This window comes from Camponotus vicinus, unplaced genomic scaffold, assembly GCF_025532165.1.
Source record: "Camponotus vicinus isolate PSW18456_S1 unplaced genomic scaffold, iyCamVici1.0 SCAF_6, whole genome shotgun sequence".
NCBI classification, from domain to species: domain Eukaryota; kingdom Metazoa; phylum Arthropoda; class Insecta; order Hymenoptera; family Formicidae; genus Camponotus; species Camponotus vicinus.
The window spans coordinates 18,532,147-18,559,679 of record NW_028141978.1 but is presented as its reverse complement, the minus strand read 5'-3'; the positions used below and the strand labels follow the sequence as shown (position 1 = coordinate 18,559,679).

Sequence of the window (27,533 nt, the reverse complement as noted above, 5' to 3'; positions counted from 1 at the left end):
AATTAGAATTCTTTCAATTCCTAAAACATTTTTTATATAATGTATATAATTTAAAAAAAAAACGAATGTGTGCGCATTTTGCGCGGTTACTCTGAGATATGTATTCTAGATATGTATGCTAGCGGCGAATATCGCACAGTAATGAGAAGACAAGAATCGAAGAACGCACGGTCAAACTTTTCGCTGCCACACTCGCCATTGACAGATTAGCCGCGCAAAACACGCGGTCATTCACTAATCCTTTTTAATTAATATTTCATAAATGTTTATTTTCAGTTACACAGTACGAATAATTTTCATTTCGACATATATTGTAGAGGGTACATTCCTAAGAAATACACCGTTTGGATTTTGCAGCGCTCTGTCATAGTTTCTGAGATATGCAATTTTGAAATTTCATACTTGTATTATCTTTTCGTTATATTCTAAATATGTTTATATTTTTTTATTTATATTTACCGAGGTTATCTTTCTCAATCTTTCAGAAGGTTTTAACCGCTTGTTATTTATTAAATAGTTATTAACGAAAACATTTCATGAATAGAAGATAATTTTACGACATCATGTACATTTAAGAAGAAATATATTTAATGGAATATATGTTTGTATATAACTTTGCTTCGTCTTGCAAAGTACATGCATGGATTTAAAAAAAAATTTATCTGGAAAGTGTGTTTATATTTCTTTTGTTTACATTTACTCTTTAAGTAAACGCGTAGTCAAGGGAGGGGCTCCGTCCCTCTTTCTACATCCCCAAAAAAGACTAACCTAACTCAACCTGTATCTGATGAATGAAATATATCTCGCTTCACATGGTTTATATAGTTTTATATAAGTTTGCAACTTTCTATGCGAAGCCAAATATATCTCACACTTCAGACACGAGTTGGGTTAGGTTATATCTTCTGGAAGTGGAGCTTCCCCGTAGGGGGGGGGGGTGGAACCCATGGTATCCACATATGTACTTTGCAAAACGAAGAAAGTTATATACAAACACTTATTAAAAGTTTAGGTAAAATAAAGAGTGCAATTTTTATACTTTATTAAATTAAATATTTATCTTATAGATCGTGTAAGGAATATAATTCTACCAAAATGTTAAAAAAATTTAAACACAAATAAGATATAATGAAAAATTATACAAGTAAGTATGAATTCTCAAAACCGCATATCTCAGGAACGAAGAGAAACCGCCGCAAAATTCAAACAGCGTATTACTTAAGAATGTATCCTCTACAATATATGTCAAAATAAAAATTTTTCGTGCTGTTTAACCTAAAGTAAACACACATTTACCATGTTATATAATTATATTTTATTATATATTTTAAAGCATTTAATTTATTCAGTACTTACATAGGTTGATGTCTCGAAAATTTTAAAACTGAATCTATTATTATAGCTGGTAAAATATGCCACAATATTGTCAACAGATAATATATAATTAAACTTTTAGTAAATACTACATCAGGGGTCCAGACAATTCCTTCTATGGATATCTTTTCCTCGAATTTCAATAACATATTGCATGTTTCTCGAAATGATATACTTTTTTCATCAGGAAAAGTGCAGTTTATGACAAACGATGTAGACTTTGGTGTGAAACTAATGATAAATAATAATACAAATTAATTAATATGCTTTATATACAGGGTGTTTCCGGTATCTCTCAACAAAATAAAATCATAAGTAGATCTCGCCAAACTGAACTAAAATATACTATACCATTTTGCAAAAAACCACGTAAAATTTCGAGATATTAATTAATAAAGATCGGCTAATGCGTGTGACTAGAAGCGCGCGGTGAGAAAGACCGTCCCACTGTAACTTGATATTAGGTGTACGGGGAAGCGGCGGGTGGCGCGCTCTTCGAAACATGATGGCGGCGCGCGGCGCTTCAGCGTTACGTTGGTGAGTAAGCCCCGCCCACCGTTTTGCCGCACGTCTAGTATCGAGTTACAGTGGGGACGGCCTTTTTTCCCACGCGTTTTCACTCACGCGAATTGGCCGATCTCTTTTAATTAATATCTCGAAATTTTACGTGGTTTCTTGCAAAATGGTATAGAATTTTTTAGTTCAGTTTAGCGAGATCTACTTATGATTTTACTTTGTTGCGAGATACCAGAAACACCCTATATAAGATTTTATAAAAAGGCTATTTTACGATTCAGAAATATCTTATTGTTAAACAAATATAAGATTGCTAGAATATTACAAGATATTATTATAGAATATCAAAAATTTTATTTTAATATATTTTAAATTATGTATATTAAGTATTAAGTATTAAATATTAACTATCAAGTATATTAAGTATATTTAATAATTATAAGTACTGTTTTATTAAGTATATTAATTATTAATAATTAAGTACTATTCTTTATTAAGTATATTTAATAATTAAGAATTAAATATATAAATATAAAAAATTTTATTCGTCCGAGCGAAATTTCGAAATTTTAATTGTTTGAGAATGCTAAGTTTAACTGCACGTTTAATGCCGGTATATACCCGAGAGGGTATCGCGAGATAGAGAGACAGACACTTGAATAAAAGATGCTGTGCGAGATCACAAATAAAATGAAATTGTTACTTCAGTTTAGTTTTGCACACAATAACATCCACAATATTTATTATAACGTTTCGAGCGTACAATAAAGCGTGATCGATAGTTTTGCGCTGATCAAGATTCGTACGAGAGCGAGCGAGAGCGCGTTATGTGGTAGCGCGCGGGAGTGAGCGAGACCGCACCAGACAGCGGTACGCGAGAGTGAGCGAGACCGCGCTATGCAGCGAGATAGCGTCGAAGTCCGAGTTATAGAGGGGAGCGCACTCCAGTCCACGAGAAAGTGGAGGCACTCGGCAAGGTCCCGGCACTCGCGCTCAGACGATTGAGTCCTTAGCGGCTTTGTGTCGAAAGAGCCGGCACTATGAGCGAAATCGCGACACCGACTGAATGCCGTTCCACGGCAATTGAAAGAACGGCGATTATCCTGGCGCGGGATGAATCGTTCGATGCCTTTTATCCCAGCAAGGTGATCGAGTGCGGGAAGCGAAATTAATTTCCGTTAACGTCGCATATCACTTGCGGATCTTCGCGACGGCACTTCGATTCAAGACTTTTGATGAACTCACGCACGGACTTCTTTATTTCACTCTCGTTCATTTGCGACTGTGTCGAGAGAAAGGCTTTTTCCGCTCTCCACGAGTCGGGTGATCGGAGCGAGCCTATCATAATTGAACACGTTAAAATCGCGTGATATCGCGATTTCCTGATTGGGTAGGATCTGATAATCCTACGCGGTCGCGAAGATCCTGACGGAGCTAGAGGAACAAGGACGACTATACGGATATTCGAATGCTATCGATTACTGACGGATGGCGCCATCGATCCGTATCTAGCGTTACATAATTTTCGATTCGATTCGCTAGACGAATCCTGAACAGTTGAATTATTTTAAACATCTCCGTTTAATTTTATCCAAAAGAAAATTGCAAACTGATATTCTTCCGAATGTGACACATCAAATTGAACATCGTCCTTGTAGGAACTTAAAAAGTGATCAAAAACAAACAGAAAAAAATAATTTTAGCCACGGCAAGTGTCGTGTTAATTTTTTTTCATATGTATTAAAATTTTACAAATTAACCTCACTTCGCGTGGAAAAGTATACGTGGACACAGTGGGTTCCGCCCCCTTGCGGGGGCTCTACTACCAAAAAATTAGACACATAGGTTCGGATTGAACCACGCTTCGCGTGGAAAATTGCCAACCCATGTGGAACCTCGCTTCGCGTGGAAAAGTGTATGCGTGGACATAATGGGTTCTGCCCCCCTGCGGGGGGCTCCACTACCAAAAAACTAGACACATAGGTTCGGATTGAACCTCGCTTCGCGTAGAAAATTGCCAACCCATGTGAAACCTCGTTTCGCGTGGAAAAATGTATGCGTGGACACGGTGAGTTTCGCCCCCCGCAAAAGGACAAATTTTAATACATATGAAAAAAAATTAACACGAAACTTGCCAAAATTATTTTTTTTTTCTGTTTGTTTTTCATCTCTTTTTAAGTTCCTACAAGGACGATGCTCAAATCGATGGGTCACATTCGGAAGAACAGCCTTGCAAACACAAATTCAATTGAAAATAAACATGTGAGTTTTTGATTCTCTAATGTAATAAAGCAAAACAAATGGAATAATCTAATCTATGCATAATGATATCATAATATAATTCTAGTTTGAAATTAAGTTAAAAACGGAAATTAATTTCCTTTTGTAACTTAATACACTTAGAGATGTATTAATAAGTAAATTGATGTTACATACGTTGTTAATCCAAGTTTCCAAGTTACAAGAATTATAGTGTTGATGACAGTGTCTACTGGTATGTGATTTGGTAAAGTACAATTATTAGCATATAGTACTCGTAATAATCCTTTTGTAGCAAATGTAATTAGTCCCATTGGTCCATTAAAATTATCTACCCATCCTGAAATTGGATCTTTCAACGAAGTTGTTATTGTAACAAACAGAATATATTTTTTAGATCATTATTATTAGATCATTACAAAGCATTCCATAATAAACAGGTCCCACTTCAGTGAACAGGAGACATAAACAAATAAAAATCTAAAATAAAAAATAATTAAATGAATAAAAAAAATAAAAAACAAAAAGTAAATAAAATAAAACAAAAATATTAAGTAATAAAAGAAATATTTCATAAATATTTAATATTTAATAATAAAAACATAAGCTTAAAAAAGTTTGAAATAATATCTATTTGTAAATATTAATCAAGCGACGCGGTAGCGTCGCGACGCCAAGTACATGAAAAACTGATAAAAAATTGGATCCGAGCATTGAGAGTCACTGTTCTCGACGCGGCGCTACCAAGTAGCTTATCCGGAATTTTACGTTAAATGACGTCACATAAACTTTCGATTGAAATATTTCAGAAACTAAAGCCGTAATTAAAAATCTAACGGCATTTTTCTTATATAATGTGAATACAAGCTTTCGATTGTGACCAGTTTGAATAAAATCGGTGCAGTCAATCCAGAGAAATGATAATCGCAAGTCAGAATTGTAACATTTTTCATTTTCCGTCATAATAAGGTTCAGACTCATGAACGTATCTTCGCACGCACACATTCAAAGCGATTTTGTCCCTTAAGCTGCGTTCATACCGCGCATATATGATTATTTGCTTTAGTGTGCAAAAATGCTTTAAGAAACAAAACCATTTATGTACATGTGTGTGCATACGTGTGATATGTGTATATGTGTGTGTGTATACGTGTGAGAGATTAATTTATCGCATAACAATTTTCATAGAGTCATTGGTAAATTTCTCATCTTATCGAGTGAGTGAATGAATGTGATTATGTTGAAGTTTATAAAAGAATACAGTTTATAAAAGAAAAATGAACTTTCGATTAATTATTTAGAGTGGATCTCTGTCCCTTATAACGTGATATCTACGTTCAATTTGAGTGAAAGTACGATTTGTCGGAAAATTCATTTCTCAAGAAATTACAGCAATGCATCGAACAAGGTAATAATAACTATTCTTTGGTGTTGTGTGAAAACAGATTTCGGGATGTCAAATAAACAGTGTTAGAGAAAATTCGCGAAAGAGAGGGGTTTTTAATGGGTAGGGAGTATCGAGTTGGTAATTCGACTTGGTACTCGAGTCCTAAATAACTTACCGGACCGGCCTGTGAGTATGCATAAAATGCATTTTCCCCTCTCTCGTAAAAAGAAAACTACAATATAAAAAAATAATAATAATTAAAGTGAAAATGTATAATAATAAAAAGTAAATAATAATTTAAGAGTAATAATAACTTCAAGTGAGTAAGCAAGTGAAAGAGAGAGAAAGTGAGAGAGAGAGAGAGAGGCAGAGAGAGAGAGAGAGAGAGAGAGAGAGAGAATGAGAATGTATGTATTCGCATGTGTGTGTATGTAGCGATCAGATGATCGCAGCAGGCGCCCCGCGTAAGCACCCGCGTCTGACGGTGAATCGCGCCACCCTTGCCTACCTCTTGTATCCGAACCGTTATAAGTTAATTACTTCCTTTAATAATTCAAAAACTAAGCGTCGGACGAAATTTTGCCAAAGGAAAAATCGTCTTAGAATTGACTCAAGAATGTGCCATTTCACGGACAATTAAGTTATTTTGAATCACTCTGTATATACACTCAGTCCAAAAAAAGCGGTACACTTAAAATTTAGGAAAAAATCACCAAATTTCAAATGACGATAACTTCGTAAATAATAAAGATAGAAAGGTCTGTAAAAAATAAAAATAAAGCTTGTAATCTCTACTTTAAGAATGGATTTATTTCAATGCTGCGAGATAAATTTATTTAAAATGGCAGATAACAAAGCAAGAGCATGCGAAATTAAAAAATAATGGTCCGAGTTTGCCACGGCACATGGCGTGAGTCAAATGTCGCAACTCAATGGGATAAAAAGCATATGATAGTACAGAGTCTCTTCTTTAAAATGCTTTTTTATTCATCTCGATACAATGATTTTTCGCCGAGACATTCGCATTTGAAAAAGAAGGCAGCTTTTTACTTTAAATGCGAATAACTCTTCAAAAAATCATTGTATCGAGACGAATAAAAAAGCATTTTAAAAAGGAGACTTTGTACTATCATATGCGTTTTATCTCATTGAGTTGCGATATCAAATCCTCGCCATGTGCCGTGGCGAACTCGGGCCATTTTTTTTCAATTTTGCATGCTCTCGTTATGTCATCCGCCATTTTCAGAAAAATTGTAAAAAATTGCGATATAAAATTTCGGAAACTGGAAATACGAACCTTTAAAATGCTTTTCGTAAAATCCTTCTAGTTGTATCAGGTGCTGAGATATTCAATTTTGAATTTTTTGCAACGCCGAATTGCAAGAATAAAAATTACATGGTTCGCTAGTACCGCGGTATCTTAAGACTCGAAACCGTACTCGTGGTTATGTGTTAGTGAGTGTGCCTGCGTTTGTGTATGTGTGTGTGTGTATGTGTTAGTGAGTGTGCGTGCGTGTGTGTGTGTGTGTGTAATTCGTGCAAGAAGTGGTCACACACACTACTAACACAGTGCCCCTCTCCCTCCGCCCTTCCGCTCTCCTTCTTACCCCTACCACCCACTCACCCCCTCTCCTCCACCTTTCACTCCCTTTCTCCCTCTCCTTCTCCCTCCCACCCTCTCTCTCTCTCTCTCTCTCTCTTACACACACTCATGCACGCACAAGGATGGTTTGGAGTCGCGAAATACCGGGAAGCTGATGAGCTACGGCAGTGCTGGTATTTACTTGCAACTTTTAGTCAGATTTCTTAGCTTACGCCTACTATTCCCCTCTTACCGCTCGCGCCTTAGCGACCGCGCCGCCGGACGCTCGTAACTAAGGAGCACTCAGGAACGTGCGCGTCACAAATGTAATGTGGCAATCTATGTAAGTTCTCTTTATTGTTCATTAATAATAAAAATAATTATTCTATTATTAATTACGTATATGTTCTGTAACAATTTAAAATATTTGTGTTTTGAAACGTAATTACAATAAAGAGATAGATAGATTGCCACATTACATTTGTGCGCACGTTCCTGAGCGCTCCTTAGTTATGAGCGGCGCGAGCGGTAAGAGGGGGAACAGTAGGCGTAAGCTAAGAAATCTGGCCAAAAGTTGCAAGTAAATCCCAGCACTGAGCTACGGGATCCTTATCCTTGAAGTGACACACATACACACACACGCGCGCGCGCACACCCACTAACCATACACACACACATACACGCACGCAGGCACACTCACTAACACACATACGCACACAACCACGAGTACGGTTTCGAGTCTTAAGATACCGCGGTACTAGCGAACCATGGAATTTTTATTTTTGCAATTCGGCGTTGCTAAAAATTCAAAATTGAATATCTCAGCACCTGATACAACTGGAAGGATTTTACGAAAAGCATTTTAAAGATTTGTATTTCCAGTTTCCGAAATTTTATATCGCAATTTTGTACAATTTTTCTGAAAATGGCGAATGACATAACGAGAGCATGCAAAATTGAAAAAAAAATGGCTCGAGTTCGCCACGGCACATGGCGAGGGTTTGATGTCGCAGTTCAATGAGATAAAACTCATATGATAGTACAGAGTCTCCTTTTTAAAATGCTTTTTTGTTCGTCTCAATACAATGATTTTTTGGAGTTATTCGCATTCAAAGTAAAAAGCTGTCTTCTTATTCAAATGCGAATGTCTCGGCGAGAAATCGTATCGAGATGAATAAAAAAGCATTTTAAAGAAGAGACTTTGTACTATCATATGCTTTTTATCCCATTGAGTTGCGACATTTGACTCACGCCATGTGCCGTGGCAAACTCGGATCATTATTTTTCAATTTCGCATGCTCTTGCTTTGTTATCCGCCATTTTAAATAAATTTATCTCGCAACATTGAAATAAATCGATTCTTAAAGTAGAGATTCCAAGCTTCATTTTCATTTTTTACAGATTTTTCTATTGTTATAGTCCGAAAGACTATAATTTTATTTTATTTTACCGTTAATAAATTTTATATAATTAAAATGCGATGGAATGTTCGCGAACCACGTAAAACCGCTACCTCAGCGAACCACGCGCGAATTCGCCGGAAACGCGAAAATGCCAACAAAGGGATTCGACTTTGAACCTCCTTCGCTTGCACTTGGACTTGACCGCCACGAAAATCTTCCATGACCATATATGGTCATGTCGCTAGGCGATCCCCTCCAAAATACCCCTAAAAACGAGGTGTTAAAAACCGTTCACCGCGAGTCCGCGGCGGACAGTCGTTAATTAAAAATCAATTGTTAAAGAGTGCGAATCTGGGCTAGTTACTATTCAGCGCGACTATAACACTTAAAGTCTAACGGAACGAAGGAAGAGGCGACGGAAAGAAACTCGAAACTCCTGAGAAGGACTACGAAATAAGATATATTTAAAACTCAACCAAATTGTATACAAATCTAGTTAAAATAAACGATTTGATAAAAGGAAATAAAGAAAGGAAGAGGGTATTGATTAATCCCGAGGCCTCTATCGGGTTATCCCGGCAACATCCCACATCTCGTGCCGCATACGGCACAACATTCTGGTGGCAACGGTGGGATGGCCGAGATTGGGAACCGCCGAAGAAAAATTCTCCTAGACCTTTAACATCTGCAACAAAAAGAAAAAATAAAAATTAATAAAGTGGACGGAGCAACTGCTATATTAAAGCAGACGGACTCAAGCAGACCACAGCACGTAATACATAAAGCCAACAAGTGATAAGGGATCACGGTCAAGCAGCTGTATCTGAAAAGGAGCACCAGCGCCCAAGGACCAACGTCGATCCACGACCTTCGCCAGGGCAACGCATCGCCGACGGACAGCGCATCACCGACGGACAACGACCCGTATCTACTAGCAGCGTCAGCAGTCGATAAGCGACCATGCGATTCACCGTACTACTACTGTGTCGAAATTTAATTTAAATGTCGGAACCGTTAAACCAAGTTCGATTTAATAGCCCGCGATTTTTGAGCGTGCCAGCACGATTAATAAATAGATTAGGTCTTGTAACACCGCTCCAAGTTGCGGAAGAAGCTACTCGCGATATACGAAATAGCGTGCGAAGAAATTTAGAGAATCAATATTCGAGTTCCAAATCTTCCGAAGCGCGCGAACAAGACGATAACGATAATTTAGAACAGGTCCGACAAAGCGTTAGTCGAGTTACTGTCAGGAGAAATTATTCGCCGATATCCGTTGATATTAGTCTCTTTGAGCCAAATCCCGAAAGAAGTATGGATAACGAAGCCGTCGATAGAGAAATCGAATGCTTGCGAGAGCAACAGGCCGGACCAAATGCAGCCGCGAATTATGAAGACGCCGGTCGCCCGGTCAAAAGCACTAGTAATATATTATTAGCTGAACTCGCGTACATAGTTTTCGAGAAATGCAAGACGAAATAAGAGATTTACGCGAACAAGTGCGAAACGTACATATCAATCAAGGAAATTTTAACGAGCCACGAGCAAATATAAATGATGTCCCACACGATGTGACGTACGGACGCACCGAACGCGATATTAGAAACAGACGTAGCGCAGCCCCGCACTATCTACCATTAAGAGAAGCGCGATCAATGATTCCCGAATTTGACGGATCATCGCGACAAAAATTGCAAGAATTTTTAAATGCATGCACATACGCGGTACAAAATATTAATCCCGCGGACGAAGAATCGCTGATGCAAGCAATTCTACAGGATGTCCTATAGGATTGTGTTGAAACCAATCAGCTGTCATTTGCGAATGCATGTAGTTATTGACATGGCTAAAGCTGCGTTGAAAAAAGGAAAGTCTGCAATTTTAAATGGGTATAAATTGAATTGAACAGAATGTTTGCATAGTTCTCCATCCTCAAACATTCCATTTATTGTTTTGCAAAATTCGACTCGTTTTGCCATAGCGCGTTCGGTTAGCAATTGATGCGAGGTTATTTTATACGGATGCATATTCAGGAAATGTTTTAAAATCCTGCAACGTTGTTTTCGATATTTTAAGCGCTTGAGCACCTTTCCGAATGGATGCATTTGAATTTTGTTCGAAATAATTCTTAACCTTGTCAATATTTTTTTCTACGGCAATAGATGCAGACGGGCCTGACAGATCATGTCTACGGTCTTGAATTGTTCCATATTGCATGAAATTATCGATAATTCAAAAACAACACAAAAATAGATTTTAATGGAGATTTATTGTCGAAAAATGAAGTAATGTAACGCATAAATTTAAATAAATGATCAATTCTAACCTCTTAAGTGTCGTTTCGCTCGTAACTTTTTGCGTTCCGTACTTAGAACGAAACCCCTTAGAAGCACTGTTATATATTTTTTCTCTAGAAAAGAAGCACTCAATGAGGTAAACCTTTTCTTCCGTAGTTAAATTATTCATTTTAACGTGCTCGAACTTGCTTCTACCACAGTCAAAATAAAATTGTGAACCTTCAAATAGTCGATCGTTAACTGTAAGACCCTATCTGAAGTCACGGAGGAGCGTACCAACTCTACAGTTTCAACACAATCCCATGGGACACCCTGTATATACTAAATTAAAAGGTAAAGCTATGCAAGACTTCGAGCCGCGAAATATACAAACGTTCGAAGATTTAAAATAACAACTCGAAACGAGCTATCAAGCAAAACAAAGCACGATTCATTTGCAAAGAGTTTAACTCGCTAAAACAAAAATCAAGCGAAACCGCACATACATTCGGGCAACGTGTCGATACACTAGCTATGAAACTATATGAATCTATGGTGGAAGGAGAAGAACGACCTCCTTCATTCAAACAAGCGATACAAGAAACAATTAAAAAACAAGCTCTAATAAACTTTCAAATCGGATTACGCGATGAATTAAAAATTCTCGTGCGATCACAACGATATACTACGCTCCAAGAAGTGATAAATGGCGCGAGCGCGGAAGAGAAGCTTATCGGACTGTCTGTCACGAGCACCCGACTTCTCTAATAAAAATAAATTCGACGCTAAACACACGCGACCAACTTGAGATACAAACATACAGTGTTATAAATGCGGAAAATTTGGACACTACGGACGCGATTGCCGTAGCAGTAATAAATATACACTACCAAAACCGGAAAAATCTACGCGAATAAATACTGTAAATAAATTTTGCAAATATTGTAAAAAATCCGGACACAGCCGCGACGAATGCTGGAATTTAAATGGACGACCAAAAATTAATATTAAAAATAATAAACAAAATAACAGAAATAATTACAAGGATAATACGTGTGAACAAAAGACTTCACATCGACAGCGGAAAAAGAGCGCCGACTCTGCAAGCAATAGCGAAGAGGAACAGGAAGAAACGAAGAAGCAACCGCGACCTGCCCTAGAGTATCGCGTAACGCATGTTAAAAATATGCATGCACCATCAAAGGACGAATTACTACAAGTTACACTACCAATTCGCGAAGTAAAAGGAGAAAAAATAAACATGTTATACGATTCCGGATCAACAATTTCCTTAATAAAATTAAAACATTTAAAGGACGACACATTAATATACGAGAAGAAGATAGCACTTATAGGAATAAGCAGACATAAAATATATACATTAGGCAAAATGTACGCTACGATAAAAATTAAAAAACACAAAATTAAACATGCATTTTACGTAATAAAAGACGATATCGCCATAGAACACGAAGGAGTTCTAGGATTAGACTTCCTTAAAAAACAAACAGCTAAATGCGATTATGAAACTAACGAAATAAAAATAAAAGACAGCACATTAAAACTCCATCCTTGCAATAAAATAAGTTTAAATCCGCGTAGTGAGACAATAACAAAAGCTGCGACTAATCGAAATCGGATAGGGATAGTCCGAACAGAAAAAACCACACCAGGAGTTTATATTGGAAGCTGTCTAGTAGAACCAAAAAATTTTTCACATCCCGTGAGCGTAATAAATACGACCGATGAAACCATCGAGATAGCAACCCCCATCGTCACATTAGAGGACATGGAAGACAAAATTAGCACTACCGAAATAAATACAATAAAATCAAGGACGAAGATTAAAACCAACACTCCGCGAGTCCAGCGCATTTGACAACTACTGCGAACTCAACACTTAAATAAGGAAGAGGGGCAGACACTCTTAAAAATCTGCGAAGAATTCAGCGATATATTCCATTTAGAAGGAGAACCACTGACATGCACCGCGACGGTAGAGCATGAGATAAACACGCGTGCCGACACCGCGCCGGTGAACGTGAAGCCGTATCGTTTACCCGAGAAACATAAGTCAGAGATAAATAAACAAATTCAAGAAATGCTAAAAGACGAAATTATTCGAACTAGCACAAGTCAATGGAACGCACTGTTATTAATAGTGCCGAAAAAAGCAGACGCATCTGGAAAACCGAAGCTCCGAGTAGTAATAGATTTTCGGAAGCTAAATGAATTAACGATAGGCGATTCATTTCCATTGCCTAATATAACCGATATCCTAGATCAGCTGGGAAATGCGAAATATTTCATCACGTTAGATTTAGCATCAGGATATCACCAAATCCCAATGGCTGAGAGGGATAAAAATAAAACAGCTTTTTCAACTCCCTACGGACATTACGAATTCAATCGAATGCCGTTCTGATTAAAAAATGCGCCAGCAACATTTCAACGACTGATGAATTCGGTCTTAACAGGAATACAAGGACTTAGATGCCTGGTCTATCTCGATGACATCGTAATATACGGATCGAGCTTATAAGATCATAATAAACGTTTAAAGGAAGTACTACAAAGACTGCGAAAAACTAATTTAAAATTACAGCCGGATAAATGCGAATTTCTACGCAAAGAAGTAATTTATTTAGGACATATTATTTCAGAAAACGGAATATTGCCAGACCCGTCAAAGTTAACTGCGATAAAAGAATTTCCAACGCCAAAAAAGGTAAAGGATATCCAATCCTTCATAGGACTCGCAGGATACTACAGGAAATTTATTGAAAACTTTTCAAAAATAGCTAAACCGTTAACAAAATTAACAAAAAAATCGGAGAAGTTCGAATGGACAACGGAACAGCAAGCAGCATTTGAACTACTAAAGGAAAAATTAATGACTGCCCCAGTGTTGAAGTACCCTGACCACGCAAGAATTTATAGTGACCACCGATGCCTCCGACTATGCGATCGGAGCAGTGCTATCACAAGGAAAGGTAGGCAACGACCGACCGATTGCTTACGCCAGCAGAATATTAACAAAGGCGAAGCAAAATTATAATACCACTGAAGAGGAATTATTAGCAATCGTGTGGGCCGTAAAACATTTTAGACCATATGTATATGGAACGAAATTTAAAATTGTGACCGATCACAAACCTCTAATATGGTTGTTTAACGTAAACGACCCCGGATCAAGACTAATCCGATGGAGATTAAAACTAGAAGAATACGACTATGAAATTATACATAAGGCCGGACGAGCAAACGCGAACGCCGACGCATTAAGTCGCAACGCGATATCGGGACCTTCAAATGAAAATAATAACCATGAAGTCTTAATAATAGAAGAAGAAGACGAAGACGAAGAAGAAGAACAAGAAGACGAAGCAACCAACGAACAAGCAAAAACATACAGAAGAGGAGAAAAAGCAAATACTCTCCGAATATCATGATGCACCTATAGGAGGGCATCAAGGAATAGAACGGACAATAAGAAGACTTCCGACTTCAGCATAATTGGAAAGGCTTAACAAAATACGTCGAACGATATATTGCAAGATGCGAATCTTGTCAAAAAAATAAATTATCGCGAAAAAATAAAGTACCGTTAATAATTACGTATACGCCTAATAAACCGTTTGAAAAATGCGCGTTAGACATTGTCGGACCGCTAACTATTACTACTAATAGAAATAAATATTTATTAACTTTCCAAGATAATCTAACTAAATTTAGCAAGGCAATACCGATTCCGAATCAAGAAGCGAATACAAGTAGTAAAGAATTTGTTATCAAAATAATACTTGAACACGGAATACCGGAAAAAATTCTAACGGATCAAGGAACTAATTTCATGAGCGAGATATTTAAAAATACTTGTAAACTATTAAAAATAAACAAAATTCAAACAACCGCGTATCACCCGGAAAGCAACGGCGCGTTAGAACGATCGCATCGCACATTAGCCGAGTATCTACGACATTATATAAACGAAGATCAAACGGACTGGGATGAATGGATACCGTTCGCGATGTTTACATATAATACAACGCCGCATACCGCTACAAGATATACACCCTTCGAATTGGTGTACGGACATCAAGCCGAAATCCCGACAGATTGACAAAACCGCCTAAACCGACGTATAATTACGACGATTACGCACAGGAATTAAAAGAAAGATTAAGAGCGACAAATCAACTCGCGAAAGAACACATAAAAGAGGAAAAATTTAAGGCTAAAAAACAATACGACAAAAGCACAAAGGAAACACAATTTAAAGTAGGAGATAAAGTATTAGTATATGACGAAACTACGACGTGGAAGATCAAAGAAACTAGAATCACTCTGGACAGGACCGTATACAATTTTAGAGAAAAACTCCAATGTTAACTATACTATAAAAAGAGGAAGAAAAGCGATATGCATGCACGTGAACAAATTAAAGCTATTTATAGAATATTGAATATAGAATAAAATGCACTTACCCGGGCGAGCGACCACGACCACAACCAATGGGAGGCATCCTCTCCCGCAGCCTAGGAAGAGGCACCACAGGCAGACGATAGCCACCCCGAGCATCAAGAGTCGCTGGTAGCGACGACGTCCCCGTAAGGCAGCAAACTCCTGGGCCTCCTGCGCTTGGAAAATCTCAAGGAAGTCCCAAAACCAGTGCAGGGTATCTCTCGGGTAGGGCATTACTTCGTGCACAACGCGTTCACCCGTAACCATGTTCACAACAACGCGTAAAGATAACGGGTTGTTCGCGTATACGCGCAGACATGCCCGCTTGAAACGGTCGCGCGGCAGAGGCGGGCCACATAAGACGTCTCGCGCACCAGGCACAATATTCTGATCACTAACGACTTCCCCCGACGAGGAAGGATAACTTACATCGGACATTGTCAAATGAACAAAAGTTGAGCAAAAGGAACTTGTTCTTTACTGAACGGACAGCGAGAGACTGAAGCTCGCAAACGAATATAAAGTATAGCAAAGCTAGTCGAGAAAAATTAAAGCCAATCCCATACTGATAAAGTTAGCAAGAAACGAATAAATATGACACTCGCAGAGTGCATAATATGATACCTAATATGTATTATTGCAGATTGCTAACACTAGGGACAACCCCGTTCTCACCAAGCAAGACGAGAACCGTCTTCCGGTTGAGATCGAAGAATTCAAGCACAACCCAGGGATATACTACGAAAAAATCGGATATTTATATCAAATCAAGAGGACCTGGAAATTAGTCATCAAATTAGATATAACTGAGCTAAATGATAGGACCTGGCAAATAAATAAATATGTTCAACAAACGAACGAAATGTATAAAAATATAAGATCCGAAAATAACGTTAAACGAACGTGCGAAAATTTAAAAAACATTATCAACAATGATTCTAATACACTAGCTAAAATAATAAAGTTAATATATAATCTGTATAAAACATCATCAGACAGACGCAGAGGTCTGATAGATGGAGTAGGCTCAATAACTAAAACTTTATTTGGAATTATGGACGCGAATGATAGAAAACTAATAAACGAACAAATTCAACTATTACAAAATAATCAGCAAACACTAAAACACGTCGCGAAAAATCAAATAAAAGTCCTAAACACTACCATAATTCATTTAAATAAATTAGAAAACATATTAGATTACAATGGTAAATTAATAAATCACTATATTAGAGAATATACGACGCGAGAAGAAATAGACGAACATTTCACTGTAATTATAGCAATGATAACAGATCTAATCAGAGACGCGAAAGACATTTTAGAATACCTCACATACATACGTAAAAGCATAATGCATCCGCTATTAACACCAATAAATGTGTAACGGTCGTTTTCGGGCGTTTTTCGCAGCTACGGATAGATCGCCGGTGCAAGGTCCTTTAAAAAAAATACGCGATGTGTGTAATTGGATGTCTTTATTTGTATTTGAATAAATGTACAGAGTGTATGTGTGTGTGTGTGTGTGTGTGTCGTGCGGATATTAATTGCGCTAAATTATAATTGACGCGATGACAGAGTAACGTGGTAAACGCAGTTTCGAGAGTATCGAAATACGGTCTTTATTTCGAACACGTGTTCGTGTTTATAACGCGCGAATCTAGGTCAGTGTGCTGCACGCGTTTTTGCGGCGCTTTTTCCGCGAGGAATCTCGGCGTTCCGAGAATCTCCGGTTTCGCGTGATCGACGGTCGCTTTCGTGGAAATATTAGTTTCCCAGATGTTCCGATTTAAATTATGCGTCCGGTTTTATTTAGACGGTGGTTTTTTAACAACGGCGGCGGAGGCCGCGATAAACGAATGCGGTGCGCTCGGTGGTATTTGCAACGCGCGAAACTGGATCGCGTCGCGAAGGATGGAATTCGCGTTGCAGCTGGGTCGAGAATACTCGACTCGGGGCGGTTCTGAGCTCCACCTTCCGGGATGGCCCAGCTGCAGGATTAGGCGGATGCACTCGTACTCTGGAATCGAGATCACTCGGCTAAGACGGAGTTCGCTCCACCTTTCGTGGTAGTCGTGTTCGGTAGGATTTCTCTGTTCTCTCTGAAGCTTACTGCTTAGAGCGGATCTGGAGAAGTGGTGATTAGACGCCGAAATGTGCCCTTTTTATACCGGCTAGTTATTCGCGTCGGCGCGCGGCGGTATCACCCCTTCCGAACGGATTTTTTTAAAACGGTGCGGTCGGGCCCGCTCGAAGGGGTTCGGGTTGCGCGCCGAACGCGGGTTTTCGCCGGTCGGCGGTTCGGGCCATGTCGGCTACGATCGGCGATGTTCGGCCGTTTCAAGCCCTTAACGGCTCCGGGCCGTGTTTAGAACGATTAAAAAGGTGGGCGCACCGCGCCCCTGCCTCTGCCTGGCGGGTGTTCTGCCGGGCGGTAGCTTCCGGCGGGTGTTATGCCGGGAATCGTAACGATGCACTGAGATGCATCGTTACAAATGAAATAATTTCCCATTTGAAAGAAGCCGTCTTACAGTTACCACGAGGTTCGTATTTTCCGTTCGAAATAAAATACGACGAATGGTTAAGAATAGAAAATTATATGAAAGTAAGCGCGTACTGCGACAAAATAACTATATATACAATAATAAAATTTCCAATAGTTGCGCAACCAATGTATGATATTTTGAATGTAATATCGTTACCAACGTATAATTATGTAAATAAATTTGCGTACACGAAAGTAGATAATAGATTAATTGCAATAAATGAAGACATGCGTATATATGTAATCCTAACAAAACAAAACCTAAATGATTGTATAAATAATAATAATCAATATTTATGCGAAAAGTCAACCAATATATCATGTAAGCATAAATGCACCATGCGAAATTAAAATGTATATACGAGCACAAGATTACCGCGAACATTGTAACATAGACTATACGATAACGAACCGCACTATATGGATTGCGTTACATCAGCCACACTCTTGGCTATATTCGACTGCATCCGAGCAGCAAATTGCGATAACCATCCTGAGTATAAAAGGACACTCACAAAATCAGGTCGAATTATCTTAAACGATAATTGTAAACTGACAACTGCAGACATGACAATACAAACAGAAACAATTACATATAGAACGAATATAGAAACATTTTTACCAGAATTCAATATAACAATTTCCCGAAACATTGACGAATCAAATGACGAACGAAAATTCAAAAACGTAATAAATAATCCTCTAGAATTAAAAGAATTAAGTAACAAATTAGAAGAAATAAATAAAAATTTAAATAATAACGAAAATAATTTCTTTAGACAAAAGGAATTCATTTATCCAATGGCTTCTAGTAGAATAACCACTATAATTATTATAATATTAATAATATGGATAATTGCCCAATATAAGAAAAAGAAATCTAAACAACCAACTGTCACAATAATAGACGAAACTGACAAACCATACGGAATGCCTAGACCAATATTAAAAAGAAATAAAAGTACACGATTTTAGAATAAATAAATTTTAATTTAGAGATAAGAAACGATTATAATAAATATTGTAAACGGGAAACATATTGTATTTAAAACAGGGATAGATATATGTATATTTAGGAGATAGAAAAACTCCGTTTAGAACTTCCGTCCTCCTTTCCAACGGGGGAGGGATGTTATAGTCCGAAAGACTATAACTTTATTTTATTTTACCGTTAATAAATTTTATATAATTAAAATGCGATAGAATGTTCGCGAACCACGTAAAACCGCTACCTTAGCGAACCACGCGCGAGTTCGCCGGAAACGCGAAAATGCCAACAAAGGGATTCGACTTTGAACCTCCTTCGCTTGCACTTGGACTTGACCGCCACGAAAATCTTCCATGACCATATATTGAAATGAGATAATATCACATTTTTATTGATTTATATATACATGCATATATATAATATATTTTATATATGTATAAAATATATATATATATATATTAAATATATTATATATTATATATATGTAAATATATTATATATATAATTGTTTTATATGTAAATGTTTATATACTTGTAATATCAATTTACAAACATTTACATTACATTATATATTTATCTCATCGCGAATATGAATAGAATAATGAATTTATTCATTTTTTCAATTTACAATTTCTGAATATAGAGTAGGCCCATCTATCGCCCATTCTTGTGAGATGTAATATACCTTTTTCGTCTCTCCAATTTTAATTAACGAAGATAATCTTTACATTGAGATTTTTTTAGATCGGCTCTGGGATAAATATTTTTTAATTATCACAGCGCTCATATAAACCACATCGGGTATAAAATATTTTTAAAAACCAGCACATGAATAGATCGCCTCTGGGACAAATATTTTTTAATTACCACAGCGTTTATGCAAACTGCATCTGGTATAAAATATTTTTAAAAACCAGCACACGAATAGATCGCCTCTGGGATAAATATTTTTTAATTGCCACAGCGCTCATGCAAACCGCATCTGGTATAAAATATTTTTAAAAACCAGCACACGAATAGATCGCCTCTAGAATAAATATTTTTTAATTATCACAGCGCTCATGCAAACCGCATCTGGTATAAAATATTTTTAAAATCCAGCACACAAATAGATCGCCTCTGGTACAAATATTTTTTAATTACCACAGCGCTCATGCAAACCGCATCTGGTATAAAATATTTTTAAAAACCAGCACACGAATACATCGCCTCTGAGACAAATACTTTTAAAAGCAGCTAGCTCACGAATAAATCGTCTCTGGCACTAACTACTATAAATATATATATATATATATATATATATATATATATATATATACATATAAAGTATGTAATCTTTGACCATAGAGAGACAAGCGTTTGGCATTATACTTACACATTATATGAGCACTATATATAAAATAAATAAGTATGCACTATATATATTTTACTTTCATTACTATAATCGACACGTTATAACGCGTTGTAACTTGTAACGGTCGTCACGGTCGACTGTTCTTACGCTGTTTTCTTGTTACGTGTACATATGTAAGCACCGGCAGCGCGACAGCAAGTATCTGTTCGCGCAACAAATATATAATAAAATAATTTTAAATATTACCCGATTTATGTCGTATTTGATGTCATTTTAATCACAAAAGTCTCATTAATTTATTACAAATATTTGTAAACGGATAAAATGCAAAATAAAAGTTTTAATTTTAATTTTATAAGATGTTTATATGTATAGATAAAGAAAAATCCCCCATGTTGAAGAGTCGCTAAAAGCGAGAGCGAGAACGACTAAGGAGCAAGCGAGATGAATAACATCAAAGAGTTCCGAAGTCTCTCGCGAGGTTCCTTTTATCTATAATCTTTCACGTATTATATATCATCTTACAATCGAAAATAAAATTTTCATAATTCGCATTTTATTAGTTTGAAAATAATTTTAATTAATTAATGAGATTTTTGTGATTAAAATGACACCAAATACGACATAAATTGGATAATTTTTAATAAAATATGTTATAAAAAATTTGATTATTTATTTCATTAAAATTGACCGATTTATGTCGTGTTTGATCTCATTTTAATCGCAAAAATCTCATTAATTCATTGCAATTATTTTCAAATCGAAAAAGTGCGAAATAAAAATTTTAATTTTTACGACATTTAAATCCCTAACAGTTGTTATAGATAAGGAAAGGTCTCCGATCGAAGCGAGAGCGAGAAGGAGTAAAGAGCAAGCGAGATGACGAGACATAAAAGAGTTCCGAAGTCTCGCTCGCCAGGCTCACTTTTTCTTATCTTCATATGTATATATGTTATCTTACTGTGGAAAATAAAATTTTTATATTTCGCATTTTTTCGATTTGAAAATAATTGCAATGGATTTATGAGATTTTTGCGATTAAAATGATACCAAACATGATATAAATCGGATCATTTTTAATCAAATTAATTATTAAATTTTAATTATATATTTAATTAAAAATAATCCGATTTATGTCATGTTTGGTGTCATTTTATTTATTATGTCATGTTATTTATTATGTCATGTTATTATGTCATGTTATTTATTAATCCATTGCAATTATTTTCAAATCGAAAAAATGCGAAATATAAAAATTTTATTTTTCACAATAAGTTGACATGTATACATATGAAGATAAGAAAAAGCGAACCTGGCGAGTGAGATTTCGGAACTCTTTGATGACTCGTCACCTCGCTTGCTCCTTACTCCTTCTCGCTCTCGTTTCGAATCAGAGACCTTTCCTTATTTATAATAACTGTTAGAGATTTCGTAAAATCACATTGTTTCTTTCCCTTTTGCATGCGTGTGACAATAATTTATATATACGCATTATTATATTATTGTGTTCCCTCTCATATTTTTTCTTTCGTTTTCTCGATCATATGCTCATTCTGTCTCTTTCTAATTTCTCGCTCATTACATATCGCCTAGATTCATGCTTCACACATACACGGTTACACATGTTGCGTTTCTCTCTCTCTCTCTTTCTCTTTCTCTCACTCTCTTTGTCTCTCTCTGTCTCTGTTTATTTGCTCGGTATTATATTCTTTCATTCGCTCATGTCATTTTTACTTTTTTGATTCTTGTTTCTCTATATGAAAATAGTTTTTTATATGTATGCATTTTTATTCTATAATAAATATAAAATATTTGTCTCTCTTTCTCTCTGTTTTGTTATAATAAATACATCTATATAATAGAATTTATATATATTTTTTACATTTACAGTAGAATAATCTTTATGATAATTGATCACAATTTACAACTATTTACCAAGAATAAAGTTTAGTAAAATCAATTTACATCAAATATGTATGTATATTAATAAAATCACTACTACGAGTTACCTCGACATATGATATAATAATAAAATTTACAAATTTTATTGTAGGAAAATTTTGTTTTTTTGACAAATATAGACTAGTTCTTATAAATTATAAATACATACTTATCAGCTATAAGAATCATAAAATTGAATATGCTTATACATGTTTAATAAAACAAGTACATACAAGTTTATTTCAATTATTTATTTCATACAATACAATAATAATAGTCACATAATTCGAGCGACATACAAAAACATACAGTTGTTTTTAAGAAAAAATATGGAATTGTTAATTGCAAATTACATATTTTTTCTTAAAAACAATTATGTTTTCTCTTTACACCAATTGATTCCTCTCATTATTTTGTACATAAAAGTATTAAGGTAAGATAATCGAAAAATGAGTATTTTACTAGATATTTTATGGTTTATGTAAAATTAAGAAATAATTTCAAGCCTCATAACTCGGAAAGTACTTAATGAAAACTAACATAATTATAGTGTTTTAGAAAGCTCTCGAGATAAGCTACAAGAATATGCAAAAGCATATAGGGTGTTCCATTTAAAAAGTTGGAGGTAACCTTTACATAACCTTGACAACGCTATCCGAGGTCATAATAATGTTGCTGTGTAATGCGCCACATAAAACCCTATAACTTTTGTATGAAACATTTTTTTTTTAAATGCGTATTTTTCGAAATATTAAGGGGTTTCCACACTTTTGGTAAACCCTGTATAATAAGCGAGAGATTAGAAAGAGACAGAATGAGCATATGATCGAGAAAACGAAGGAAAAAATACGAGAGGGAATGTAATAATAATAATGCATATATATATAAATTATTGTCACACGCATGAAAGAGGGAAAGAGAAAATACGATTTTGTCTGTCCTTGTCGATAAAAGTTTAGATGGCAGTGCCATCTGTCATGCTATCCGTCAACTAATTTTGTTTGGTTTTACTCTTTTGATATCAATACTGTATACGCACGCACGTACACTAAACAGTTCGATCATTAATCTTTTTATACAAGCTTCTAAGATCATTTCTTTTACTTCTGCATTATTCTTTCATGTTATCCCAAGTGAGAGCGCTGTGTTTTTTACATAGACAAACTGCAAAACTTATATATTAAAGCAATATTGTTACGACGTGATGCAAGAAGTCGGTAACACGACTGTAATTAACACAATTATAAGTAACTTTTCTTGGTTTTTTGTATGAAGTTATAGGGTCCGCACTTCGTTATTCTTAGTACTTTAATTGTGGAAAAGGATTTATCGATCTGTGTAGCCAATAAAAAGATTAATGATCGAACTGATTCGTCGCATCTTGTCGGTAAAAAAGTCGACTTTAGGATCTCCTTAAAGTCTAACGGAACGAAGAAAGAGGCGACAGAAAGAAACTCGAAACTCCTGAGGACTACGAAATAAGATATATTTAAAACTGAACCAAATTGTATACAAATCTTGTTAAAATAAACGATTTGATAAAAAGGAATAAAGAAAGGAAGAAGGTATTGATTGGTCCCGAGGCCTCTATCGGGTTATCCCGGCAATATCCCACATCTCGTGCCGCACATGACACAACACTATCTTTATTATTTACGAAGTTATCGTTATTTGAAATTTGGTGATTTTTTCCCAAATTTTAAGTGTACCGCTTTTTTTGGACTGAGTGCATACATATATACAAGGTGTCAGGAAAGGTAAGGTCAATCGAATAGGAGATGAAAAAGGAGCATGAGTAGAACACATAATGTAAATAAATTTTTTTCGTATTCGCTATGGTTTAGGAAATACAGCGCTTTATAGGAGTGCACAAAAAGTATTGAAACTCCTTAATATTTCGAAAAGTACGCATTTTCGAGAAAAATGTTTTATACAAAAATTGTAGGGTTTTAAATGAAGCACCACTCTGTGTAATGCTTCACGGGTGAGGCTATAACAGTACGATTTAAAAATTTTAGATGTATATATATTTTTTCCGTATTATTTCCATTTATATATCACGTTCATGGTATACATACACATAATTTTGTATTTTATTATAATATACCAATACAAATATTAAATGTTAAGACTTTCCATATAAAATAAAGAGGACAAATTTTTCCAGCTTGTTTAAAAGGTGTTAGTGAAAGAAAGAAAAGCTCATGTTTTTTTTCTCTATATTTTTTAATACAGGAAAAAATATCTACGTACCTATGGATGGTCTCACAATCGCACACGACAATGATGAAGAATATTCCTGTATTACACTTTCCGCTAAGTTTTTCGAGAATAAATACGTATTAGGAATATTATCCAGACATCTGTACATAATTTCAAACGTTTATGGCAAATTAAACATCTGTATATAATTTCAAATGTATATGGCAAATTAAAAGATTAAGAGTAATTGAAACAGTATGATAAATGTAAGAAAATTACTTTGTTTTTGATTATATTACATATATTATATTTGAATATTTCATGTATTCATAAAATTTATATGTATATTCAATTTGTATTTGTCATATTTACTTAGCTGTAAAGATATTCAGATTATGTTCATCCAATAATTCGGCCACTTTGATCATTTTCCGCCAATCAGCTACAGGTGGATACACCTTTTCTTCTATAAACGGATTATCCAAATGTGTATATGCTGTGCTCACATACTAGAGCCTTTGATATGAAAAACAATTAATATTAAAATTATGCCTTATTTAAAATATTATAATTAAAAAGTTTATAGCAAAATATTTGAGGCATGTTCACAATTAATAAAGAAATCTGTCATGTGAGAACATTTCTTTAAGATACTTCAAGTAAACAATTTTGAAAAATATACCCCATAAAAAGTATTTTTAAATATAAAGATATAATAATAAGTATATACAGGGTGTCCCAGACCAACCATACACCCCTTTTAAAATGAAAATAAATGGCTTTTATCAAAAATCGCGAACAACTTTTAAGTAAATCAGGTACACTCTATGAAATGGTGATATTTTCAACTTTTGATTCCGACCGGAAATACGCTATCCGGATCGGAAGTTGAATTTTTTTAGGGGAATATGGTACTTTTTATTACAGGTTCGAATTGTACGTGAAAAAATAAGAAACTTTTGTATCAAACGTTTTTTCTGAAAGTGCCTCTATCAATTTTTAAATTGACCTTGAAAGTAACTGTGATGAAATAATGAAATAATGAACTTCAAATGTTCCTGTGGCGCAACTAATGACAAGGATGTGTGTGCTTGAATTTACAGTTACTTTTAGAAAAAACGTTTGATACAAAAGTTTCTTATTTTTTCACGTACAATTCGAATCTGTAATAAAAAGTATGTTCCATAAAAAAAATTCAACTTCCGATCTGCATGGCGTATTTCCGGTCGGAATCAAAAGTTGAAAATATCACCATTTCATGGAGCATACCCGATTTACTTAAAAATTGTTCGCGATTTTTGATAAAAGCTATTTATTTTCATTTTAAAAGGGGTGTACAGGTGGTCTGAGACACCCTGTATATTAATATATCGCATAAAATCTCTCTATGGAAGATAATTTACACATTATAAAACAATATATGAGAGTTTTTCATGAATATGTGCGAATGCATAGAATTAATTTAAATTTACTTACTACTAAATTCTTCATATTTTCGGCTAAAATACATATATCTCTCGTTGATCTAGTATTAGTAAGGATAGCGTATTTTAAGCTGTCGTTAAATTTCACACTTGCTGCGTTATGAATTATTATAGTCACTCGTTCAATCAGCATTTGTCTATCGGCAACAGATAAATTTAAATTTTCTTGACTGATATCACCAAAAACTGGAATTAATTTCTTAAAATTTAAAGACTGCTTCTCTCGTAATTTGTCGTACAACTAAAATGAAAAAATTATATTACATATAGAATATTTTTTTTATAAAAAATTTGCCATAAATATCTAAAATATTTTTAACTGTAAAAAATTATAAAATAGTTTGATGTGACTCCTCCTACAATTTATTATTTTTTATGTTTCTCAATGTTTTATCTTATATAATTTTACTTCTCTCTTTTCAAAGTTATTAAAATTAATTTAAGTAGAATGATGTGTTATAACAAAAATTATTCAGACAAATTTTATTTATTAATATATTATAATAATGTTTTTAAAAATATGGTGCGTATACGTGTTTTATAAAAAATATTTCTTTCTATATCTAACTTACTGATAAACTTAATATTTTTTCAAGTCTTTCGTCAATAGTTATGCCTTTTTTCGGACGCATTAATACAAATATTTCTCGAACGTCCGGGCAAGATCTTAATCTTCTCGATGTATACTTTGCCTATAAATCATGTCGCGCCTGTCAAAAATATACTTTGTCCAGCGTAAAACGATGGAATCGACGTTGGATGAATTGTATTCTTATCCATTTATAAAAGTTATGAAAATGAAATAAACGGAATAGTATTAACAAGAACAAAAAATATACGAACGTATATCTAAAAATTTTTGTTCTTTTTAAATCGATCATTACTGAACAATAATCTGAGACTTCGATTATATATACATAATAAAGCTAAACTCGTGACTGAAATTGTATCCATAAATCGGAAACGCACCAGGTCAAAGCTGAAAGAATAAATACATACAACGCAGGCAAATTATGTCTTCATCGATCAAAGTCAACACAATAGCATAAAATCATGATATGTAGTTTATTCTATTTAATATGTAACTTGTTTACATTTTACGAAGCAATGTTATAAATCACACTTATACAAAGAATATATACAATATTTTTCATATTAAATTTAAAAAAGACCATTTTTAAGTAAAAAAGATTTTTTTTAAATAAAGGACTCCGCACATTTTATAGAAAAAAAGGGTAATTGTGCATAAAAGGGGCCTCCTCTCCGATTTGCTTTATTTTGCTTTATGTTATAGGGGAGATCTTCCCGAGTAATTTCGTATATATACATATAAGGGTCGGACTCAAATAGTTTTGGAGATATGAGCTGAAAAAGGATAAAAATAATAAATACAAAAATTCGCGTGGAAAATCGCAAATAAATGTAGATATTATAATTTTATCATGTCATATATGTTTAAGAAAATATATTTAATAGAATATATGTATTTGTAAACTTTGCTTCTTCTTGCAAAGTACATGCGGGGATACCGCATGTTCCGCCCCCCCGTAGGGGGGGCTCCACTTTCGGAAGATATAACCTAACCCAACCTGTGTCTGAAGTGTAGGAAACACTTTGATATACGACATTTCGCTTTACATGGTTTATATGGTTTATATAAGTTTGTAACTTTCTATGCGAAGCCAAATATATTCCACACTTCAGACACGGGTTGGGTTAGGTTATATCGTCCGAAAGTGGAGCCTCCCGTAGAGGGGG

The 27,533-nt window shown here is 35.1% G+C and overlaps 1 protein-coding gene across 1 annotated transcript in view; it reads right to left on the bottom strand.

Annotated features, from left to right (window-relative positions):
- Positions 1-26,555, bottom strand: part of LOC145973223 (fatty acyl-CoA reductase 1-like) — a 38,862-nt gene extending 12,307 nt beyond the window's left edge. The window contains 7 exon segments of the mRNA XM_083102465.1: positions 1,357-1,605; positions 4,327-4,519; positions 24,343-24,452; positions 24,664-24,800; positions 25,768-26,016; positions 26,348-26,447; positions 26,449-26,555. Coding sequence (XP_082958591.1) covers positions 1,357-1,605; positions 4,327-4,519; positions 24,343-24,452; positions 24,664-24,800; positions 25,768-26,016; positions 26,348-26,447; positions 26,449-26,555 — 1,145 coding nt within the window.
- Positions 26,556-27,533: the final 978 nt, after the last annotated feature.